The sequence below is a fragment of the Vitis vinifera genome, chromosome 5 (assembly GCF_030704535.1).
Source record: "Vitis vinifera cultivar Pinot Noir 40024 chromosome 5, ASM3070453v1".
In the NCBI taxonomy this organism is placed as follows: domain Eukaryota; kingdom Viridiplantae; phylum Streptophyta; class Magnoliopsida; order Vitales; family Vitaceae; genus Vitis; species Vitis vinifera.
The window spans coordinates 2,217,601-2,237,286 of record NC_081809.1 but is presented as its reverse complement, the minus strand read 5'-3'; the positions used below and the strand labels follow the sequence as shown (position 1 = coordinate 2,237,286).

The 19,686-nt window shown below is 33.8% G+C and overlaps 1 protein-coding gene and 1 pseudogene across 2 annotated transcripts; one reads left to right on the top strand and one right to left on the bottom strand.

The window, feature by feature from the left end:
- Positions 1 to 2,943: 2,943 nt before the first annotated feature.
- LOC100854197 (uncharacterized) lies at positions 2,944 to 4,659 on the top strand. Of its 2 annotated transcripts, none has more exons than XM_003631926.4 (3): positions 2,944 to 3,102; positions 3,918 to 3,956; positions 4,034 to 4,659. In XM_003631926.4, exons 2-3 carry the CDS (start codon positions 3,943 to 3,945, stop codon positions 4,569 to 4,571), a joined length of 552 nt encoding a protein of 183 aa, XP_003631974.1. In that variant the 5' UTR covers positions 2,944 to 3,102; positions 3,918 to 3,942; the 3' UTR covers positions 4,572 to 4,659. The 2 variants fall into 2 exon arrangements, with proteins under 2 accessions (XP_003631974.1, XP_010649621.1); XM_010651319.3 differs by having other exon boundaries at positions 2,946 to 3,102; positions 3,904 to 3,956.
- Positions 4,660 to 6,161: 1,502 nt separating this feature from the next.
- Positions 6,162 to 18,506, bottom strand: LOC132253740 (uncharacterized; annotated as a pseudogene).
- Positions 18,507 to 19,686: the final 1,180 nt, after the last annotated feature.

The window sequence follows — 19,686 nt, the reverse complement described above, 5'->3', positions numbered from 1 at the left end:
ATGCTTCCCTTTTATGGGTTCAAACACTAAATCCCTCTCACTGATGCAACTTGCAATGACTCGTGCCTTTCACCTAACATTTGCCATTCAAGGTGATCTTTAACTTTGGACTTCCCTTCTCAAGCTCGCAAGAGATAACTAATGGATGTCTCCTTAGAGTCCAAAAGCTTACCAAGTGTTGGTAATTCTAGAAAATCCTACCTCTAAGTCACTTCCCAAAAGCTTGCAAGAGATAAACAAGTGCATCTCCAGGGACGGAGATCACGTGCCTTACCAAGTGTTGGCTCAAGTGACTTGAAGGTGTTTTAAGTTAATTAAAAACATAGAAATCATTAAAGGATCACACTTTCTCTTCATTAAAGACTGAAACCACAAAGCTACTAATTCATGCACTTGGAACCTTTCCCGGCAACCTTAACTCCAAGGAACTAAAAGTCTAGCCACTCATTCTCTGAGGAAACTTCCTCAAAGCTTGTTTGGCTAGTAAGAAAACTAACGAGAAAACAATTATATGAAGGAAAAACAGAGCAAGTGCTCTATGAAATATATTTCTTTCTTCCTTTGATTACATAATAGATATCTTTGTAAAGAAGATTACACACTATATATAAGAGGTTATTCACCCTTTGTACTTACTTAAAGACTAAGGAATCCTATGATAGGTGGATTACAAGGAGAGTTTGGGGATTTAGACATCAAATATCTAAAGCAAAATATCCCAAAATATCTTAAAATGTCGGTCGGAAATATCATGAAGCTTCAGGAGAACACCGTGTCACTGTGCAAAATCCGGGTAATCTGAAATGTCGGGTGCAGATGCTCTCCGGATGAGCGCTATCAGAAGATCCGGATATATCTATCCGGAGAAGTTGAAACGTCTTCCTCTCCCATCCGGCTGTGAGATATCCGGATGTAAAATGTCGGCGCACGGAATTCCTCCCCGGGTGGACTGAGCTATGCTGCGCAAGGGGGACCGTTTGCTTGTGCAAGGTGTAAGGACCCCTCTCCCAGATGACACGGAGTGCGCAAGGCTATATCCGAATCAACTCCATTCGGATTTCCCAAGAGGACACGCACCGCCATGTTATCCGGAGCAACTCCATCCGAACGATAGCATATCTTATCCGGATATGTTGTCCGGATGGAAAACATTGGCTATAGTGAGCAAGCCTTGCTACAACCCACTTTCCACCGCTCTCCAATGGTGTGTCCGGACGCCCTGTCCGGACATCTTTGCCATGGATTCCTAAGGACTCTCCTCAATCTCTGATTGCTTTGATGATCAAAAAGCTATCAAAACACCAAAACTTAACACAATTTGATTAAAATTGATTGCAAGGATCCTTAATATGTTAATTGGGTTAAAAGGTAATAACTACTACTCAAAAGTGTTTAAAAGAGTTAATTACAAGCTATCAAATAACACTTTTTGAGTAGTAATCATATACTCGTCGTAGGACTGATGATAATGATTTTGAACCCCCTCGTCATTCAACATGGAATTGATTATTGTATTGTATGTTTGTTAGTAAAAACATTATTATATTTGAAATAAAATAATTTTCTTTTATTAGCATTATCATAAATAACTCTGAGTAGGTACTTTTATAACTATTTAAATAATGTTAAATGTGAGACAATTTTATTTTATTAATTTTTTGAGCTTATTTAATTGTATATATTTTTCTTATAATTTACATAATATTTTTATAATTTTTTGAATTTTCTAATTAACTTATTTTACGTATCGCCCGATACCAAACCGATACGCCTCGGGGCCCTCCAAATTAGTGACCGATACCGCGACTTTGAACCATGCGTGACGAGGGTTACAACTAAAATGGGAGAAAATGGGGGCAGTTGGGCCTGTTCCATTAATAAGTACAATAAATATTTTCCATTAACATTTTAAGTGTATCTATATTTAGCTCTAATTTTTTTAAAGGGAAAATCAACCTAAATTATATCTAAATATTAATGGGGTTCTTATTATTTATAATTTTAAAAATGATTATATTTAATGCATTTAAATATTTATCTATTTTTTAATATAAGTTGGTGAGTGGTGCAGTGGTCATACCCGACAATCACCATTGCAATAATTTTATGGTAATTGTTTATGTTTTTTAAAGTATGCGATTATTTTCACTTTAAGGAATCAATAATTTTATAATAATTATTTATTTTTTCTAACCTAACCTTTGCTAATATTTTCACTTATGGAGTGTTTTATGCGTACATTTCCATTAATTACAAATTTCAGAGAAAAAAAATATTTCTTCTCAACCACAAATTTCAAATATTGTTTTAGTAAAATATTTTATTATTTCAGGAAAAAAAATTATTCTTTCATATCACAAATTTCTTATTCTTTTTGTTAGAATATTTTCCATTAACAAGTACAATGAATATATATATATATATATATATATATTAATGAAATATTTTCATTAATTTTAAATCTTCAAGGAAAAAAAATGTTTCTTTCATACCACAAATTTTAAATCTTGTTTGTTAGAATATTTTCATTAATTTCAAATTTCATAATTACTATGATGATTTATGCTTCTTTCATATCATAAATTTCAAATCTTGTTTATTGGAATATTTAATGCATTCAAATCCCAAATTTAATAATATTTAAATAATAATAAGATTTGGTGGTAAAATTAAATAAAAATTTAGAATTATATATAATATATTTGAAAGAAATATTATTAATTTTTTAAGAAGAAGTTGTCATTTAGGTAAAAATATTTTTATTAAAACATTTTTTAAATGAAAAATTAAATTAATTTATATAAAATATTTTATTTAAAATTTAATTTTTTAAATTTTATTTAAAATACTAGTAACAACCTTTTTATTAATATTAATTTATTTAATAATCAAAATAAAGGTCGATAATTAATAATTATTTATAGAGAGAGGGAAATTGTTCTCATGATTTGTTTATTTTCTTTTATCTCTACTAAATATAAAAATCAAAAGGCACACACTTCTCTCACTCGCGCATCAAGAAGGCCTTTCCTGAAGTTGTCCTCCAGGCGAGAGCATCCCTAAAAAAGCCCTATTTTCCTCTGCCACTCTCAATCCTCGCAGGTACTAATCTAATCATGTTATTATTATTTTTTTTGCAACCCCCGTTTGATTCCCAAGAAAATCCAACCCCCATTCGATTTCCGGGAAAATTCATCGTCGTTTGATTTCCGAGAAAATCCATGCAAAACCCCCAAAGAAAACCAAGAAAAATTGCTTTTCTTTTGCTCCCTGTGTTTTCTGGATCTGTTTTAGGGGTCTCTTTGCTGTTGTGCCATTGGATTTAAATTTCACGAACCCTAAATCCACGATTTTTGAGCCAGGCTGAAAAACACAACCTTTGCCCGCAAATCATGATCAGATTACCCCAAATAGCATTTTATGTTTTTTTAAAAAAAAAAATTGGACAGATTTTGTATCCTGTGCGCGGGCTGGACTGGTAGGAAATATCGGGAAATTTCCCGAAATATCGGCGATTTTTTTAAATTCTCTTCCGGGTTCTCCGCCCGTCAGCTCCACTCGCGATTTATCGCCTATTTATCGGTCGAAATATAGGCCATTTTGCCGATTTTTTAACGATATTCCTGGAAATCGATAATCGGGTTCGAATATCGGGCCCGACCGATATCCGATATTTCGGCGAACAATTTTCCTCGATGTAAATAATTATTAATTATTAATTTCGATCATCACTATTTACTTTACAGTCCGGGGATTATCTGGCTTGAACTATGATGCTCGTTGATAATTTATGTTCATTTTTTCATTTTTTTTAATTGAAAATTTATTGTTTTACATAGTTGATAATAGCAAATATTTTTTCTTGCCTTTTATCCACTCTTTTTCTTAACTAATTCTCACCAGTTTTTTATTTACAGCACCTGCTACAAGACTGTCTCAGAAATGAAGGCCCAACAGTATCTATCTTAATTTCAACATTTTTTTACTTCCTTTTATAAATCAATATAAATTAACCTATTACTTTTATTTTCAGGGTTATTCAAGTAAAATCAAGAGAGGAGATAAGAGATGACATTCAATTCGCTGCCCTTGATACCGTTGTGAGTTTCAACTCCTTATACGCTGTCTCCTCATTTCTGGGATTCTCCCTCACCACCATAGGACTACATAGCATTGATGGTCGTCTTGGCTGCGATGCCAATATCAGCACGATCAGGACCCTGATGTTCTTTGAGGTCATTTCCTTTGCATTTTTTCTCACATCATCATGGGTGGCTCATGGCTTGAAGATAATGATCAAACTTGTCAATGCTGCTGAATCAAATAAAGAGTTTAGAAGCCACTTCAATAGAAAGTCTATTCGAAAGGTGATGCTTTGTGCCATCTTTAGCTCAATCTTGGGATGTATTTTTCTAATTCTCTCAATAGTGAACATCCTTCAGATTCGACTAGGAATTTTGAGTTGTAGGAGTCCATCCACAGTCCAAGGAGCGGTTGCTCTTGTTGTTATTGTTTCATGTGGTGTTGTTTTCCATGTTGGTATTACTGTCTTGGCGTTTTTATATGTATGACTTTTGGTTTATATTCACCTACTGGTATGTATGAAACATTATTAATGTGTTTAATTATAACATGAGTATTTGGTTTTGTTTGTATTCATCTACTGGTATGTATGACATATTATAAATGTGTTCAATTATAATGTGACTATTTGGTCACTAATATCCCATCCCTTTTCTGTTCTAAGCTTAGTTTCTTTTAAGTTAAAATTTTCAATAATTGATTGAACATAATGGTTGTTGAGTTGCTTTGCAGCTAACTTTAGGGGTTGTTGCTTCTCATGAGAGAAGTATTAATGGAATAATTCTTTGACTGCCAATGGTAAATCAACCCAAAAGGGTATTTAATTTTTAAGAGTTTTTGATTAATAACAAACAATTTCAAATTTATGTTGTGCTTTGTTGTTGGATCTTGAAGTTGCTATTACTTTTCAGTTTGAATTATTTGACAAATACAATGATTTTATCATGCTATAACTTTTTCTTTTTCTTTGGTAGAATTTGCATACTTCAATTGTTTTGGTTTGGTAAGTAAAACATAGTGTTTGTAGTTAGAGGGCTTCTTTGTCACCTGAGATGTTTGTTTCATTGCTGCAGTAGTATAAAAACTAGGAAAATGGAATGATTCTAATAATTTCATTTTGTTCTAAAAGGTTCCAGGTGGATGCCTTTTTTGGGCAGGATGTTTTTTAATTTTGAAACCTTGGTAATTTCAATTCGAAGTGCTTTAAGGAATTCTTTTTAGTTGTTTTTGATAGTGAAGAAAAATCTTGGGACGCTATAGGCCCAAAAGTATGAAAATTGGATGGTTTGACTTAATACTTGTTCTTCAAATGCTCCAAACTGAGGGGTCAACTTTTTTATTGTGGTATTCGATTTTGGGTGTTATAATTGAGGTGAAAGGAAGTAGATCTGATGTAAAAAAAAAAAAAAAAAAATGCTTTGGTAGCTAGTATTGAGAAATAGACCAGGCTACATGATTTCATGCACTTCATCTTTCATTTAGTGAAGGATTGGTTGTTCTTGTCTTGTTTAGTGGCACTGAAACAAAAGTATTGCACTGCCAAACTCTCACACCCCAGTTTTTGCGCCTATGCCTGTTGGTCATACTTATCAAATACACTAGCATATGAAGCAAGCCAGAACCTACAAGTGTACATCTAAACTGCTAAACAAATGGAATGAAGTGTTTTCTTTTGTTACAGGCGCAAAATTTGTGTTCATTTTTTTCTCTGACTTTGGTAGCTAGTATAAGGTTTCTCTCTGACTTTAGCCTTTCTGTCTTCATGATTGTGTTCTTCCAAATCAACTTGAGAAGTTTCAAGAGCATACTTCTTACCAGATGCAGTATTAGATCCAAGTTCAAGAGCCCTATCAATGAGATCCTCAAGTTGTGGATTGACAGAAGAAACATGTATTCCAGAAATATCATCTATATGCTCACTATCATTTCCATTCAACATATTCCTCTCTTCAAGAGGAACTTCGGGAAAATTGATGGATCCAACATTGGAGGTGGTCAATTCATTATGAGCAGAACTAATTTCAGAAAAGCCTTCTAATATTGGTTGATGTGTTGATGGATCCATTATGCTTTTTGACTCTGCAGTACGTTTTTCATCTGTTTCTTCCTTCTCTGACTCAGAATCAGAATTTCCTTTAAGAGATTCATTCTCCTCAAAATCTTGTGCCCCTTCCTCCTCACCTCTCACCCGCCTTTCATTTAAATGTGATCCCAAGGAGCTCTCATCTAAGCAAAATAACAAGCCAAAGCCCATCATAAGAGGGTGTGGAGGAAGAAAGTTCTTCCCACGGATCATGAAACTCCCAACTGTAAGATATTCCCCAGTAGAAGCAGTTTTACTGACCTGGTGAGGATAAACCCACCAAGCACTTGTGACAATCTTTGAATCCCACGCCTGGCTGTGACAAACCTATTTTACAAAAAAATTGCAAGCTAAATAATTCAGAGTGCAGATATGCTGTTCACTCTTAAGACACAATAAAATGAAATAATACCAAAAGAATATTGAAAGATGACCAACTTACAGTGAAACATCCTGCTTGGCTCTAAGTAAGAGGGGGTACTGGATGTTCAGGCTTGTGGTTCTCGATCACAGTACTTGAAGCTCCATGTAGATCTGCATGGATATACCTAATTCATAATCAAATGAGCAATATCAGAAGAAACAACAGGGATATTAAGATTTCAGATTTTTATTTTTATTTTTTTTTAAAAAGAGGGATATTAAGACTCCACATTATTGGATCAATTCATATTCCATAATAACAATAATCAGCTGAGAGGGATAACAGCAAGCTGATAAAAGCTTAAATCATGGAGGTCTATGAATTAGATAAGACATATTTCATAAAATCGTATTTCCCTTTAATCCTAAATTCCTAAATCCCATTTCATAACTCAGAGAATTAATAACGTCTACCAATGTACATGATTGACATGAAAAGAGACAAGAAAGTATAACTTACAATAAATATTTGTGAAGATTAATTCATAAAGCAGAAAAGGCCTCCCCTAATGTTAATAGGAGAAACAGGTCTATTAAATCTCAAATTGCATAGGTAGGGGAATAAGATACGTAAGTGTGATTGAGGTGGTTTCCACAAAGTAAATAGATGAAGAGGAAATTACCTGGCATTAGAAAGATAACTAAAGCCTGTAAGCTTCAAAAATACTTTCACCAAAATGCTGACGACTGTATTACAATAAGTTGGAAATTCTAAGTCTTTACACAACTCTTTTGAGTCTTCTCATTCAAAGAAAGTGTTCAATAAAAAATAAATAAAAAAATAAAATACCAAACTAAAATAAAATAAGTACTACAACAACGGACAAAAAACAAAACCAAATAATAGACTAGCATTTAACAATATTTAATGAATATGCACAATAAATCTTTTTATTGGTTGAATATTTGGCCTAAGACATGTTAAACTTTTGTGTAAATCATTAAAGGATCCTTCTGTCAGAAACATTTGAAAGAGATTTTATAAAATAATATCTACTTATAGAGAGTCAATGTTGGATTAACATGTCATAGGAGTTATGAGGAAGAGTAGAGGAGTAGTATTCTGCAACAGGTGTTTAGGTGCCTTTGGAAAAACAAAAATGTTGATGAGGAGTTGTTGTTGGTTGATTTGAAATGTATGAATCTGAAACTTCTTTTTTTGTGGCATAGTAATGGGTGGAATTGGGCCTCATTTTTTTCCTCCTTAACTCTCTTAACTTCCAGTGCCACTTTCCTTTTCGTCTCTTTTTTTCCCCTTGATATATTCCCCATACAGATAAAGGTTTTTGCCCATTTTCTCTTCTTAGAGTTAAATTTGTTTATTAATGGAGAAAATCTACTTACAGGTCCCCTTTTGACATATAACGCTTGACAATCATCTCGTTCTGTTGAGCATCACGTCCACTGATAACCAAATAATTCTCACTGCTGATGAACCAATTAAATTTCTCAAACCAGTGAACTTTTCGCATATGTGAAATTGTGGCAACGGTTTTTTCCAGCACAATTATAGATGAGAAGATTCAGACACTTGACCATTGAGAAAAGACAACTTAATGGTTCATTTAAGCTCAACCAATAATTAAAAACAAAACTAAAATCATGCTTAGTAATTCTTCTGGTGCTGAGAGGCAGGTGTGTTGTTAGTTTTTTTATAAGTAATGGTGAGATATTATAAACACGTGCCAAAGAAAGAGCGCAACAAGGTACACAGGAAGTATACAAAGGGTACCGTGTTGTTCAGATCATTTAAATCAAACTAGATGCTAATAAACATTCAACTTAGGTCCTAATCATTCATTCCTGTGAATCTTCAGCGAAGATACGGTTAAGTACTAACTTTCCTCACAGCACACATGTAACATAATACCAAGGGCCAATAACTCAGGACCAGCTGCATTTAATGATTCAAAATTTTGAAAATAGCATCAGTACAAAATAAATCAAAGGGGAAAAACAACTGTAATGTTCTCCTACCTGTGAAAGCTGGACGCAAGACTTCTTTTCAGCAGCTTTAAAAGCTTTTTCATGAGCTATAATAGTCTTTTCCTGCTTGTTTTCCTGCCTTTTCTTCTGTTCATACCACCGCCGAGCATTCGCGTGTGCTGAAAGTGCCAAATCAACTTCTACCTAGAAAGTGAAAAGAAAAGAGATGACAAGTTTGAAGAATAAAGATATGGGCTTTACATGATCTGTAATTTGTTTGATCAGACAGCTGTGAACCAGAGTGGAAATTAGCATATGTCACATCCAACAAGATAAGCTTAATGGTAATTTAGAATCTGCATGAATGCCTTCAAATGGAAGTAAACATAAGCAGTTTTGTTATTATGACGCATTAAGATGCAAAAAAAAAAAAAAAAAAAAATTGCATCATGCCACCACACCTTATCCACATGAAAGTGTCTTTTCATCATCATCCATTTCATCAAGGTTGTTACTCAACAGCAGTGTCATGCAATTTCTCTCAAGATAAAGCTTGTCAATGAGGCCAGCTACAGAATTTCCAGATTTTTTCTCTTCTTTCACCATTCGGGCAAGATCCTCCCAATTCATACCATTTGCCAAAGCAACACGGACAGCTAATATGGCAGCATCAACATCTTCTAGGTTATATTCTATCAATTCTGCCATTTTAATGCAGCGGTCAGCCTCTTTCTTCAGTGTATGCACACGATTTTCCTACAGCATCAAGTTGAAAGAGACTATAACACATGGCAATGATCATAAAATACTGAATAATATTTCTAGCAGAGAACCTTTGGACATGTAAAGAGAGAATGACCATAGCATGCCCATACAACCACTGATGCATTGGCTAGATTCTCATTGCTTGCTGCCCAAGTCACTATAACATAGTTGCAAGCAAGCAACTAGCTGAAAGGCTAGAAAGCATGTGAAACCACTCTTCTTAAAAGAAGGAAATGATTCTATTGGCTTCAAATATCAGACAATAATTTAAAGACCTGATCCACGTGTATTTTATTGAGTTTCTGCATGGCAGAGACCTCTTTTGCCTTTTGTTGTTGTTCTGGTCGTTGACCCTCAATTTTACTGTAGAACTCATCCAATGCAGCATCAAAAGTCTCAAATTTTACAAACTCCCTTGATTTGAACTGGTTCAATAAAATTGGGCAGAATTCATCATAGATCTGCAAAGGGTATTAAAACACGTAATGAATAACACTATTCTAATCGTAAACCAAACAAACATGTTTACATTCACACATATGTGGAACTTGATTATATCATATCAAAGCAAAAATGGAAGGAAATGACAGTCTACTCTGGATTAGCACACATAAAGAAAAAAAAAAAACACATCCACAACCTGGCTACCACGATCTGGTTGAGATGGGGGGCAGTCCTTTCCAAAAATCTTATTCTGCATTAAAATATAACCTTCTGGAACTTGATCACCTTAGATAACATCTTTTAGCCAGTTCTCAAACTTAGTGACAGATTGGGCTAAACGCTGAATTGTATCAATGTCAAATTTGCTATCCTTAGTAACTTTTGTGTTTGGAATCAGACCAGCATCCAAAATAATGTGCTCAGAAAGTGCAGGCCCATAACCCAGTGCCTCTCCAAGAACAGCCTTCAAGGTCGCTTGCTTGGCACGAGCACCATCATTAGTATTTTTGCTTGGCTCAGATGACTTCACACCTTTGCGGTTACCCTGCTTCTCTCTAGGCGCATCAGACACTTTATTTCCACCCTCACTGGCCTTGACTGCTTCATTGCTCTCCGATTCCTTGGGAGATGTGAGGGCTGCTTGCAACTTAGTAGTGGCAGTACGCTCAAAAACTCGACAAATTTCAACTGGATACCGATGGCGTGACATGATTGAAACTGCTTTATCATCATCTCTGTTGTAAATAACTTGTTATCATGTAGCTAAAATTCAATTCTATGGACATTTAAGCAAAAAAACTTACCCTGTTAAGGAAGGAAATCTTCAAGGCCATTAGGAGCTAGCAAACATGGTCTCAACTTGGAAGGGTTAAACACAAGCCAATCCAAGCAGTGGTTGTTCTTGGGCAACTTCCTTTGCATCTACGCTTTGACTCATATTAGAAAATTTTTATTCTGCATTAAAATATAACCTTCTGGAACTTGATCACCTTAGATAACATCTTCTAGCCAGTTCTCAAACTTAGTGACAGATTGGGCTAAACGCTGAATTGTATCAATGTCAAATTTGCTATCCTTAGAAACTTTTGTGTTTGGAATCAGACCAGCATCCAAAATAATGTGCTCAGAAAGTGCAGGCCCATAACCCAGTGTTTTCAGTTGTTTCAAGTTGTTTTTTTAGAGTTGTCTTAAAGAATAATTATACAATTAAAAATAAAGTTATGAACATAAAATTATTTCTAAAGTATATTTAAAAATATTAAAAATAGGTTAAAAACAATTTTAGATTCCCAAATAAACTTTTATTTTATAAAACATCATAGAACAATTTTTAAAAATTGTTCTTAAAAACTATTTTTTCATAATTATTTTAAAAAATAATTACCAAACAAAGCCATATATATCAACAATGATTTTTTCGAAAAATTTAAAAAGTAAAAAACAAAAAATCACTACTTAAAAAAATAAATCTCAATTTCAGTTCAAAATGAATCCAAATTAATATGATATATAATTGGGATTAAATGAATCTAATTTCATAAATTTTAAACAATGATATAAAAAACAAGGAAAATCTTTTATAAATCTATTTAATATACTTACTTATCATTGCATTTTTCATTCTAATCCATTTTTCATTGTTTCAATCTATTAACTTTTAACTTTTTCAACTTTTATTTGTTTATATAAAAATTTTGGTTTTATGTACTTTTCTAATAAATGAAAGGTTTTTAAATTTTTTTATTTATTAAAATTTTTGTAATTTTATATTTAATATTTTATTAAATAATATTTTAAAAGTAGTTTCTCTTATGATTTTGAAAATTTTAAACAATTTGGATTTTAATGATTGATTAAACAATGGCACATTTACAATGATACTTCACTGTAAAAATTATATATAATTTTTAAATAAAAAGTTTCATTACTTTGGCTCATTTGCAGTGAAATTATTAGAGAAATCCTAGAGTTTATTAGAGAAATTATTCAATTGTTTTAAAAAAATTAAATTTTTTATGCAAATTTTGGTAAAATTATTGTAAATTTTCTAATGAAATCCTTTGCTATTTTTTTTTGTTAATTCTTATATATATATATATATATATATATATATATATATATATATATATATATATATATATATTAAATATAAAGAACTAGAAAATGTATTATATTTTTATTATATTATATTTTATTTTAATTTAACACTGGAGAAAACAAATAATTTTACATCACCAATGCAAATTAGCTCGTTATAACTTATAGGATTTATAAAAAATGTCAACTTCATTAACTTCCTTCTAATTTTTTTTTAAAATGTTAATAGAAATATCCTTGCCTTATACAAATTACAAGATGTTAGGCTTTGTGGAGCCTAGTTTTGTTTGATCCGATTTGACGACCCGACCCGAATAATATTGCGTGGTTTTTTAATGGGAGATTTACTGAGTCTTAGTCCATGGAGCGAAGGCTTGGGCTTTTGGGCCCGTTTATCCCATTGTGGAACCGCATTTTGTAATTAGGGTTTTTTTAGTGTGGTGTGGTTACTGTGTTATATATAGAGAGAAAATATTGTAGCTGACTGAAGTACTCTATATTCTTCCCTGATAATAGTGATATCCTTGCAACTCCGTGGATGTAGGCAAATTGCTGAACCACGTAAATACTGTTTTGTGCGTGTGATTGTTTTTCTTTGGCGTGTATTTACTCTATTTTTTTTGTTTCTCACAGGTTGGGAATTCGGCCTATTCCCTTCAACTGGTATCAAAGCCTAGGGTTAGGTTTGAGTGGGAGCAATGACAGAGGAAGCAGGAAAGACGTCTGGAATAGAAAAGTTTGATGGCATAGACTTTGCATATTGGAGGATGCAGATTGAAGATTATCTCTATGGGATGAAATTGCATCTGCCCCTTTTGGGGACAAAACCTGAGAGTATGAAGGCTGAGGAATAGGTGCTTCTTGACAAACAGGTTTTAGGAGTTATTAAGTTAACTCTATCTAAGTCTGTTGCACACAATGTTGTAAAGGAGAAGACCACAGCAGATCTGATGAAGGCTTTGTCCAGTATGTATGAAAAGTCGTTCGCAAACAATAAGGTGCATCTGATGAAAAAATTGTTCAATTTGAAGATGGCAGAGAATGCATCAATAACACAACATTTGAATGAATTTAATACAATCACAAATCAATTTTCGTCTGTAGAAATTGATTTTGATGATGAGATTCGTGCTCTAATCGTCTTGGCTTCTTTGCCAAATAGTTGGGAGGCAATGAGGATGGCAGTAAGCAATTCTATGGGAAAGGAAAAGCTCAAGTACAATGATATACGAGATTTAATTCTGGTTGAGGAGATTCACCGAAAAGATGTAGGCGAAACCTTAGGATTTGGTTCTACCCTAAACCTTGAGACAAGAGGTAGAGGTAATGACATAAATTCAAATCGGGGTAGATCAAAATCCAGAAATTCTAATCGGAACAGAAGCAAATCTAGATTAGGCCAACAAGTACAATCCTGGAACTATGGGAAAATAGGTCACTTTAGAAGGCAATGCAAAAGTCCTAAGAAGAAAAATGAAGATGATTCTACTAATGCTATAACAGAAGAGGTACAAGATGCATTACTTCGTACAGGAGACAGTCCACTTGATGATTGGGTTTTGGATTCAGGAGCTTCATTTCATACCACTCTACACCGAGAAATCATACAGAATTATGCTGCAGGTGACTTTGGTAAGGTGTATTTGGCTTATGGTTCAGCCTTGGATGTTGTGGGTCTGGGAGACGTCCGGATATTGTTGCCCAATGGGTCTGTTTGGTTACTGGAGAAGGTTCAACATATTCCTGACCTGAGGAGGAATCTGATTTTTGTTGGACAACTTGATGATGAAGGACATGCACTACTATTTGTTAGTGGTACTTGGAAGGTTACAAAAGGAGCTAGGGTATTGGCTCGTGGAAAGAAGACTGGTATTCTGTATATGACCTCATGTCTAAGAGACACAATTGCAGTTGCTGATGCAAGTACTGATACAAGCCTATGACCACAAACTTGGTCACATGAGTGAGAAAGGGATGAAGATGTTGTTATCAAAAGGAAAACTACCAAAATTGAAGTCCATTGATTTTGACATGTATGAAAGTTGCATCTTAGGAAAGCAAAAAAAAGTAAGCTTCTTGAAAACTGGCAGGACACCGAAGGCTGAAAAATTGGAACTAATACACACTGATTTGTGGGGGCCTTCTCCGGTTGCATCCCTTGGAAGTTTAAGGTACTACATCACTTTTATTGATGACTCAAGCAGAAATGTATGAGTTTATTTTCTGAAAAATAAATCTGATGTATTTGAAACTTTTAAGAAGTGGAAAGTCATGGTTGAGACAGAAATAGGTTTGAAAGTAAAATGTTTGAGGTTAGATAATGGAGGAGAGTACATAGATGGAGGGTTCAGAGAGTATTGTGCGGCATAGAGAATTAGGATGGAGAAAACCATTCCTGGGACACCACAGCAGAATGGTGTGGTTGAGCGCATGAGCATAACTCTCAATGAGCGTGCTAGAAGTATGAGGCATGTTGGACTACCAAAAACTTTTTGGGCCGATGCTATTAGCACTGCAGCTTACCTGATAAATCGAGGACCATCAGTTCCCATGAAGTTCAGACTTCCTGAGAAGGTTTGGAGCGGTAAAGAGGCAAAGTTTTCACATTTAAAAGTTTTTTGCTGTGTTTTTTATGTTCATATTGATTTTGATGCTCGTAGTAAACTTGATGCAAAGTCTAAAATATGTTTTTTCATTAGCTATGGTGATGAGAAATTTGGCTATAGGATTTGAGATGAACAAAATAGGAAAATTATCAGAAATAGAAATGTGATATTTAATTAACAGGTTATGTACAAGGACAGGTTAACTGTAGTGTCAAATGTTACAAAGATAGATTAAAAGAAATCTGAGTTTGTCAACTTAGATGAATTGACTGAAAATACTGTCCAAAAAGGGGGTGAAGAAGATAAGGAGAATGTAAATTCACAAGTAGATCTGAGTACACCTGTAGTTGAAGTTCGTAGATATTCCAGGAACATTAGACCTCCATAGCGTTATTCACTTGTTTTAAATTATCTCCTGTTGACTAATGGAGGTGAGCCAGAGTGTTACGATGAAGCCTTGCAAGATGAGAATTCAAGTAAGTGGGAGTTAGCCATGAAGAATGAGATGGATTCCTTGTTGGGGAATTAGACATGGGAACTGACTGAATTGCTAGTAGGAAAGAAGGCTTTGCACAACAAGTGGATATGCAGAATAAAGAATGAGCATGATGGTAGCAAACGTTACAAGGTCAGATTAGTTGTTAAAGGGTTCTAGCAGAAGGAGGGCATTGACTACACAGAGATATTTTCTCCAATTGTGAAGATGTCAACAATCAGACTTGTACTGGGAATGGTGGTTGTAGAAAACTTCCATCTTGAGCAGTTAGATGTGAAGATAGCATTCCTTCAAGGTGACTTGGAGGAAGACCTTTACATGATTCAGCCAAAAGTGTTCATTGTTCAGGGACAAGAGAATCTAGTCTGCAAATCGAGAAAGAGCTTGTATGGCCTTAAACAAGCTCCTAGACAGTGGTACAAGAAGTTTGACAGTTTTATGCATAAAATTGGGTTTAAGAGATGTGAAGCTAATCACTGTTGTTATGTTAAGTCTTTTGACAATTCTTACATCATATTACTGTTATATGTGGATGATATGCTTATTGTAGGGTTTGACATTGAGAAAATTAATGATTTGAAGAAGCAATTGTCCAAACAGTTTGCAATGAAGGATTTAGGAGCTGCAAAGCAAATCCTTGGTATGAGAATCATTAGAGACAAGGCTAATGGTACATTGTAGCTTTCACAGTCAAAGTATGTGAAGAAAGGTCTCAGCAGGTTCAACATGAATGAAGCTAAACTAGTGAGCACACCCTTGGGTAGTCATTTCAAATTAAGTAAAGAACAGTCACCGAAGATAGGAGAAGAAAGAGACCATATGAGTAAGGTGCCCTATGCCTCAACTATTGGCAGCTTGATGTATGCTATGGTGTGTACAAGGCCAGACATTGCACATGCAGTGGGAATTGTGAGTAGATTCATGAGTATGCTTGGAAAACAGCATTGGGAGGTAGTCAAGTGGATTCTAAGATATTTGAAGGGTTCATTAGATACATGTCTTTGCTTCACAGGTGCAATTTTGAAACTGTAGGGTTATGTAGATGTTGATTTTGATGGCGATATTGATAGTAGAAAGAGTACTACTAGGTTTGTTTTTACTCTAGGTGGTATAGCTATATCATGGGCTTCAAATCTACAGAAGATTGTTACTTTGTCTACTACAGAAGCTGAGTATGTTGCAGCAACTGAAGTTAGAAAGGAGATGATTTGGCTACATGGTTTCTTAGATGAATTGGGTAAGAAGCAGAAGATAGACATTCTACATAGTGATAATCGGAGTGCAATTTTCCTTGCCAAAAATTTGGCTTTTCATTCAAAGTCGAAGTTTATACAAACAAAATACAACTTTATCCGTTACCTTGTTAAAGATAAACTAGTAATATTTGAGAAGATTTGTGGATCTAAGAACCCGACAGACATGTTGACTAAGGGTGTCACTATTGAGAAGTTGAAGCTGTGCGCAGCTTCAATTGGTCTTCTAGCATGAGGACAAGAGGATGAGTTGCAGGGATGAGGGATTGTTTCTTGGAGGATAACGGTTTGATGTTGGTGATTGAACTAGTCTTCAAGTGGGAGATTTGTCGGGCTTTGTGGAGCCTAGTTTTGTTTGATCCGGTTTGGCGACCCAACCCGAATAATATTGTGTGGTTTTCTAATGGGAAATTTACTGAGTCTTAGTCCATGGAGCGAAGGCTTGGGCTTTTGGGACCGTTTAGCCCATTGTGGAACCACCTTTTGTAATTAGGGGTTTTTAGTGTGGTGTGGTTGTCGTGTTATATATAGAGGGAAAATATTGTAGCCGATTGAAGTACTCTGTATTCTTTCCTGATAATAGTGATATTCCTGCAACTCCGTGGACGTAGGCAAATTGCTGAATCACGTAAATACTGTCTTGTGCGTGTGATTGTTTTTCTTTGGCATATGTTTTCTCTATTTTTTGTTTCTCATAGGTTGAGAATTCGACCTAATTAGTATAGATTCATTTTTTGTAAAGAATATTATATAGAATATTTCTAGGTTGATATATTATTGTAATATTAGACTTTCTTATAGAATAAGGAAGATTGTTGGAAATATCTCTAAAAATATTCTAGGTCATGAGGGGAAAAAGTTATAAGATGGAGATGGACTTGTAGAGACTATACGAGGTGGATAGAGATGTGAAGAAGAACGAGAGGTACTCTGTGGAGCGAGATGACTCATAGTAGGGTATGGATACAAGGAGTGGGGAAACATGTGATGTTTCGGGAACCCAATAGTTGTATTTGGTTCTGTCCTCTGTAATATTCTCTATTGTATAGTGGAATCATTCTCTCTCATCCGTGGACGTAGGCATGGTTGGTCGAACCACGTTAAAACCTCATGTACCGTATGTGTGATTGTTTTATCTTTGTATTTTTGAACTAACATTGTGGCATCATAGCTTTGGCTGGCATAACAATTGGTATCAGAGCTTGGGTTGAAGATTTCTGGAAAAGTAAAAGATCACAAAGCACATAAGATGAAAACAAAAGGAATTTTCACTGAAGTTGGAGTCGATTGCTCTTTCGTGGTGATATGATACAAAAAGGTTTGTGTCATGGAGAGATTGAAGATTAACTTCATGGAATTTGTTCTAAGGTGGAGATTGTTAGGAAGTGTCCCAAATTCCTAACACAAGAGAGAAGAAAAGAAAGAAAAGAGGAGATATGGCTATTTGAGACATTCAAATATATTATTTTATTTAAAAATTGAAGTATGTAAAACCTATAAAAACTTAATATATAATTTTATATTAAATATAAGAATTAATTTCCTAACAAGGACATTTTTCCTTTGAACATTTGGGTTTTGTTTAAAAATTAAAGTGTCATAAAGGGATTTTTCCTTTTTGTATACAATAAAAGGAAAGAAAGGAAGAAGAAAAAATTAATTAGAAACTAAGATCATATACTACAAATTTTATTTTGTGTAGTTCCCTTTTTACATAGATTTTTTAAACTAGCTAGTGGATCCCGTATTTTTCTATTAGATTTTTTAAACTATCTAGTGGATCCCGTATTTTTCGCATGTGTTCATACTCAATGGTGAGACTTACTTTTTATATCTGAAAAACTGATTTTAGAAAAAGTTTTATTTTTAAAAGAAAAAATAAAGTAAAAAAGAAAAACCTTAAATGTGATTTTTGACAAGTCTTTGAAAAATCGAGTATGGTATGAAAGTTAAGTTACCTATTAGAAAGGTAATATGAAAAACTATAACCCTTTTTTTAAGTCCTAAAAGTTAGGTTTCTACTAAATAAATTAAGAGAATTATGACAATTGATTGGTCAATAGATGAATAAAAAATATCAGGATATAAAATAAAGCAAAACATGTATGATCAACGTAATGAATGAATAAATAAAGAAGATGGAATTAGAAACATAAGTGAATTGCAAGTTGAGCACCCTCTCTTCCTCACAGAATCAACAAAGCTCCCTCCTCTCCTGCTAAGCTCCCTTTCTCTAAGTTTTCTTCTTTGAAATGCGTCTCACTCAGCTCACCACCCTCCTTCTGGTTCTTTGCTGCCCAAGATCTCCACCAAAAACCCGGAATACTCATCTCTGTTCTCTCCCTCTCTTTCAGGTTACTCTCATGCTAGCCTGGAATCTGCCCTCACTCCAGCTCACTCTCAAAGCCTGGAACCTCACCCTGTCCCACTCACTCTAACCCACTCTCTCTGCAAAACCTTTTTTTTTTTTTTCCATCCAGCCTTCGTGCACTCCTCTAAAACCCTATTTTCTTCGCTTCTCTCTCATAGTCAAGGATGAAAATATCGGTAATCACGGATATATCGATACTTTAATTTTACGGATATATTAGATATATCGACGAATATTTTGAAAAAAAATATTGATAAACCTAAATCAAAATTTATAAAAAAATATAAAAAAATTTCATAAAAATATAATTAGAAGTATAATGATATTTTTAAAATATCACGATATTTTCTTCCTTGCTCATAGCTCACTACCCAACCTAATAGAATAGGCAATCACCCTGAAAAACGTGTCTTCTGCTGCTCTCAACAAACTATCATGACATCCTGCTATACCACGTGTCCTCCCCAGCTAAGGTCTCTAGACACTTCTAAAGAAACCATTTTTTGATTTTCTAAACTATTCCTTATCAATTTTTGAAAGAAACCATTTTTTTTAATGTTTTAATACATTGATATTAGAAAAAAAGGAATGAAGGAGAAGAAGATTAATTTGGAGATAATATCTTTTTGAAAAAAAATTAAATTGCAAATCTAAGATGCTATACAGATTTTGTCGTTCTTTTTTACAAAGATTTTCTGTTCTATCCCTCACCAATTTTGAAAAAGAAAACATTTTTTTTTTTATGTTTTAATATATTATTGTCCATCGAGAGAATGAAGGTATATTTTTTTTCTTTTTTTAATTTCATTTAATTTTTCAAAATTAGACAAATAAAATCACTTTTTTTTATTTAAAAATAAATTTAAATTCAGATCATTTTTATAGAAATAAAAGAATAAATATGTTATATTCTATATGTAAATTTCTAAAAAATAGATCAATCCTATAATCATCTTTATTTTCACTTTTACAAATTATGTTGTATTTCCTATATAATTTTAAAAAAAATAAAAATCAAACTTATAATCGTCTTTATTTTCATTTATTTAATGTATCCATTAGCTGATCAATAAAATGTTTGTTTATTAGATATAGTAGAAATTGTTGACTTGATTAGGTGAACAAATATGTAATCTTGC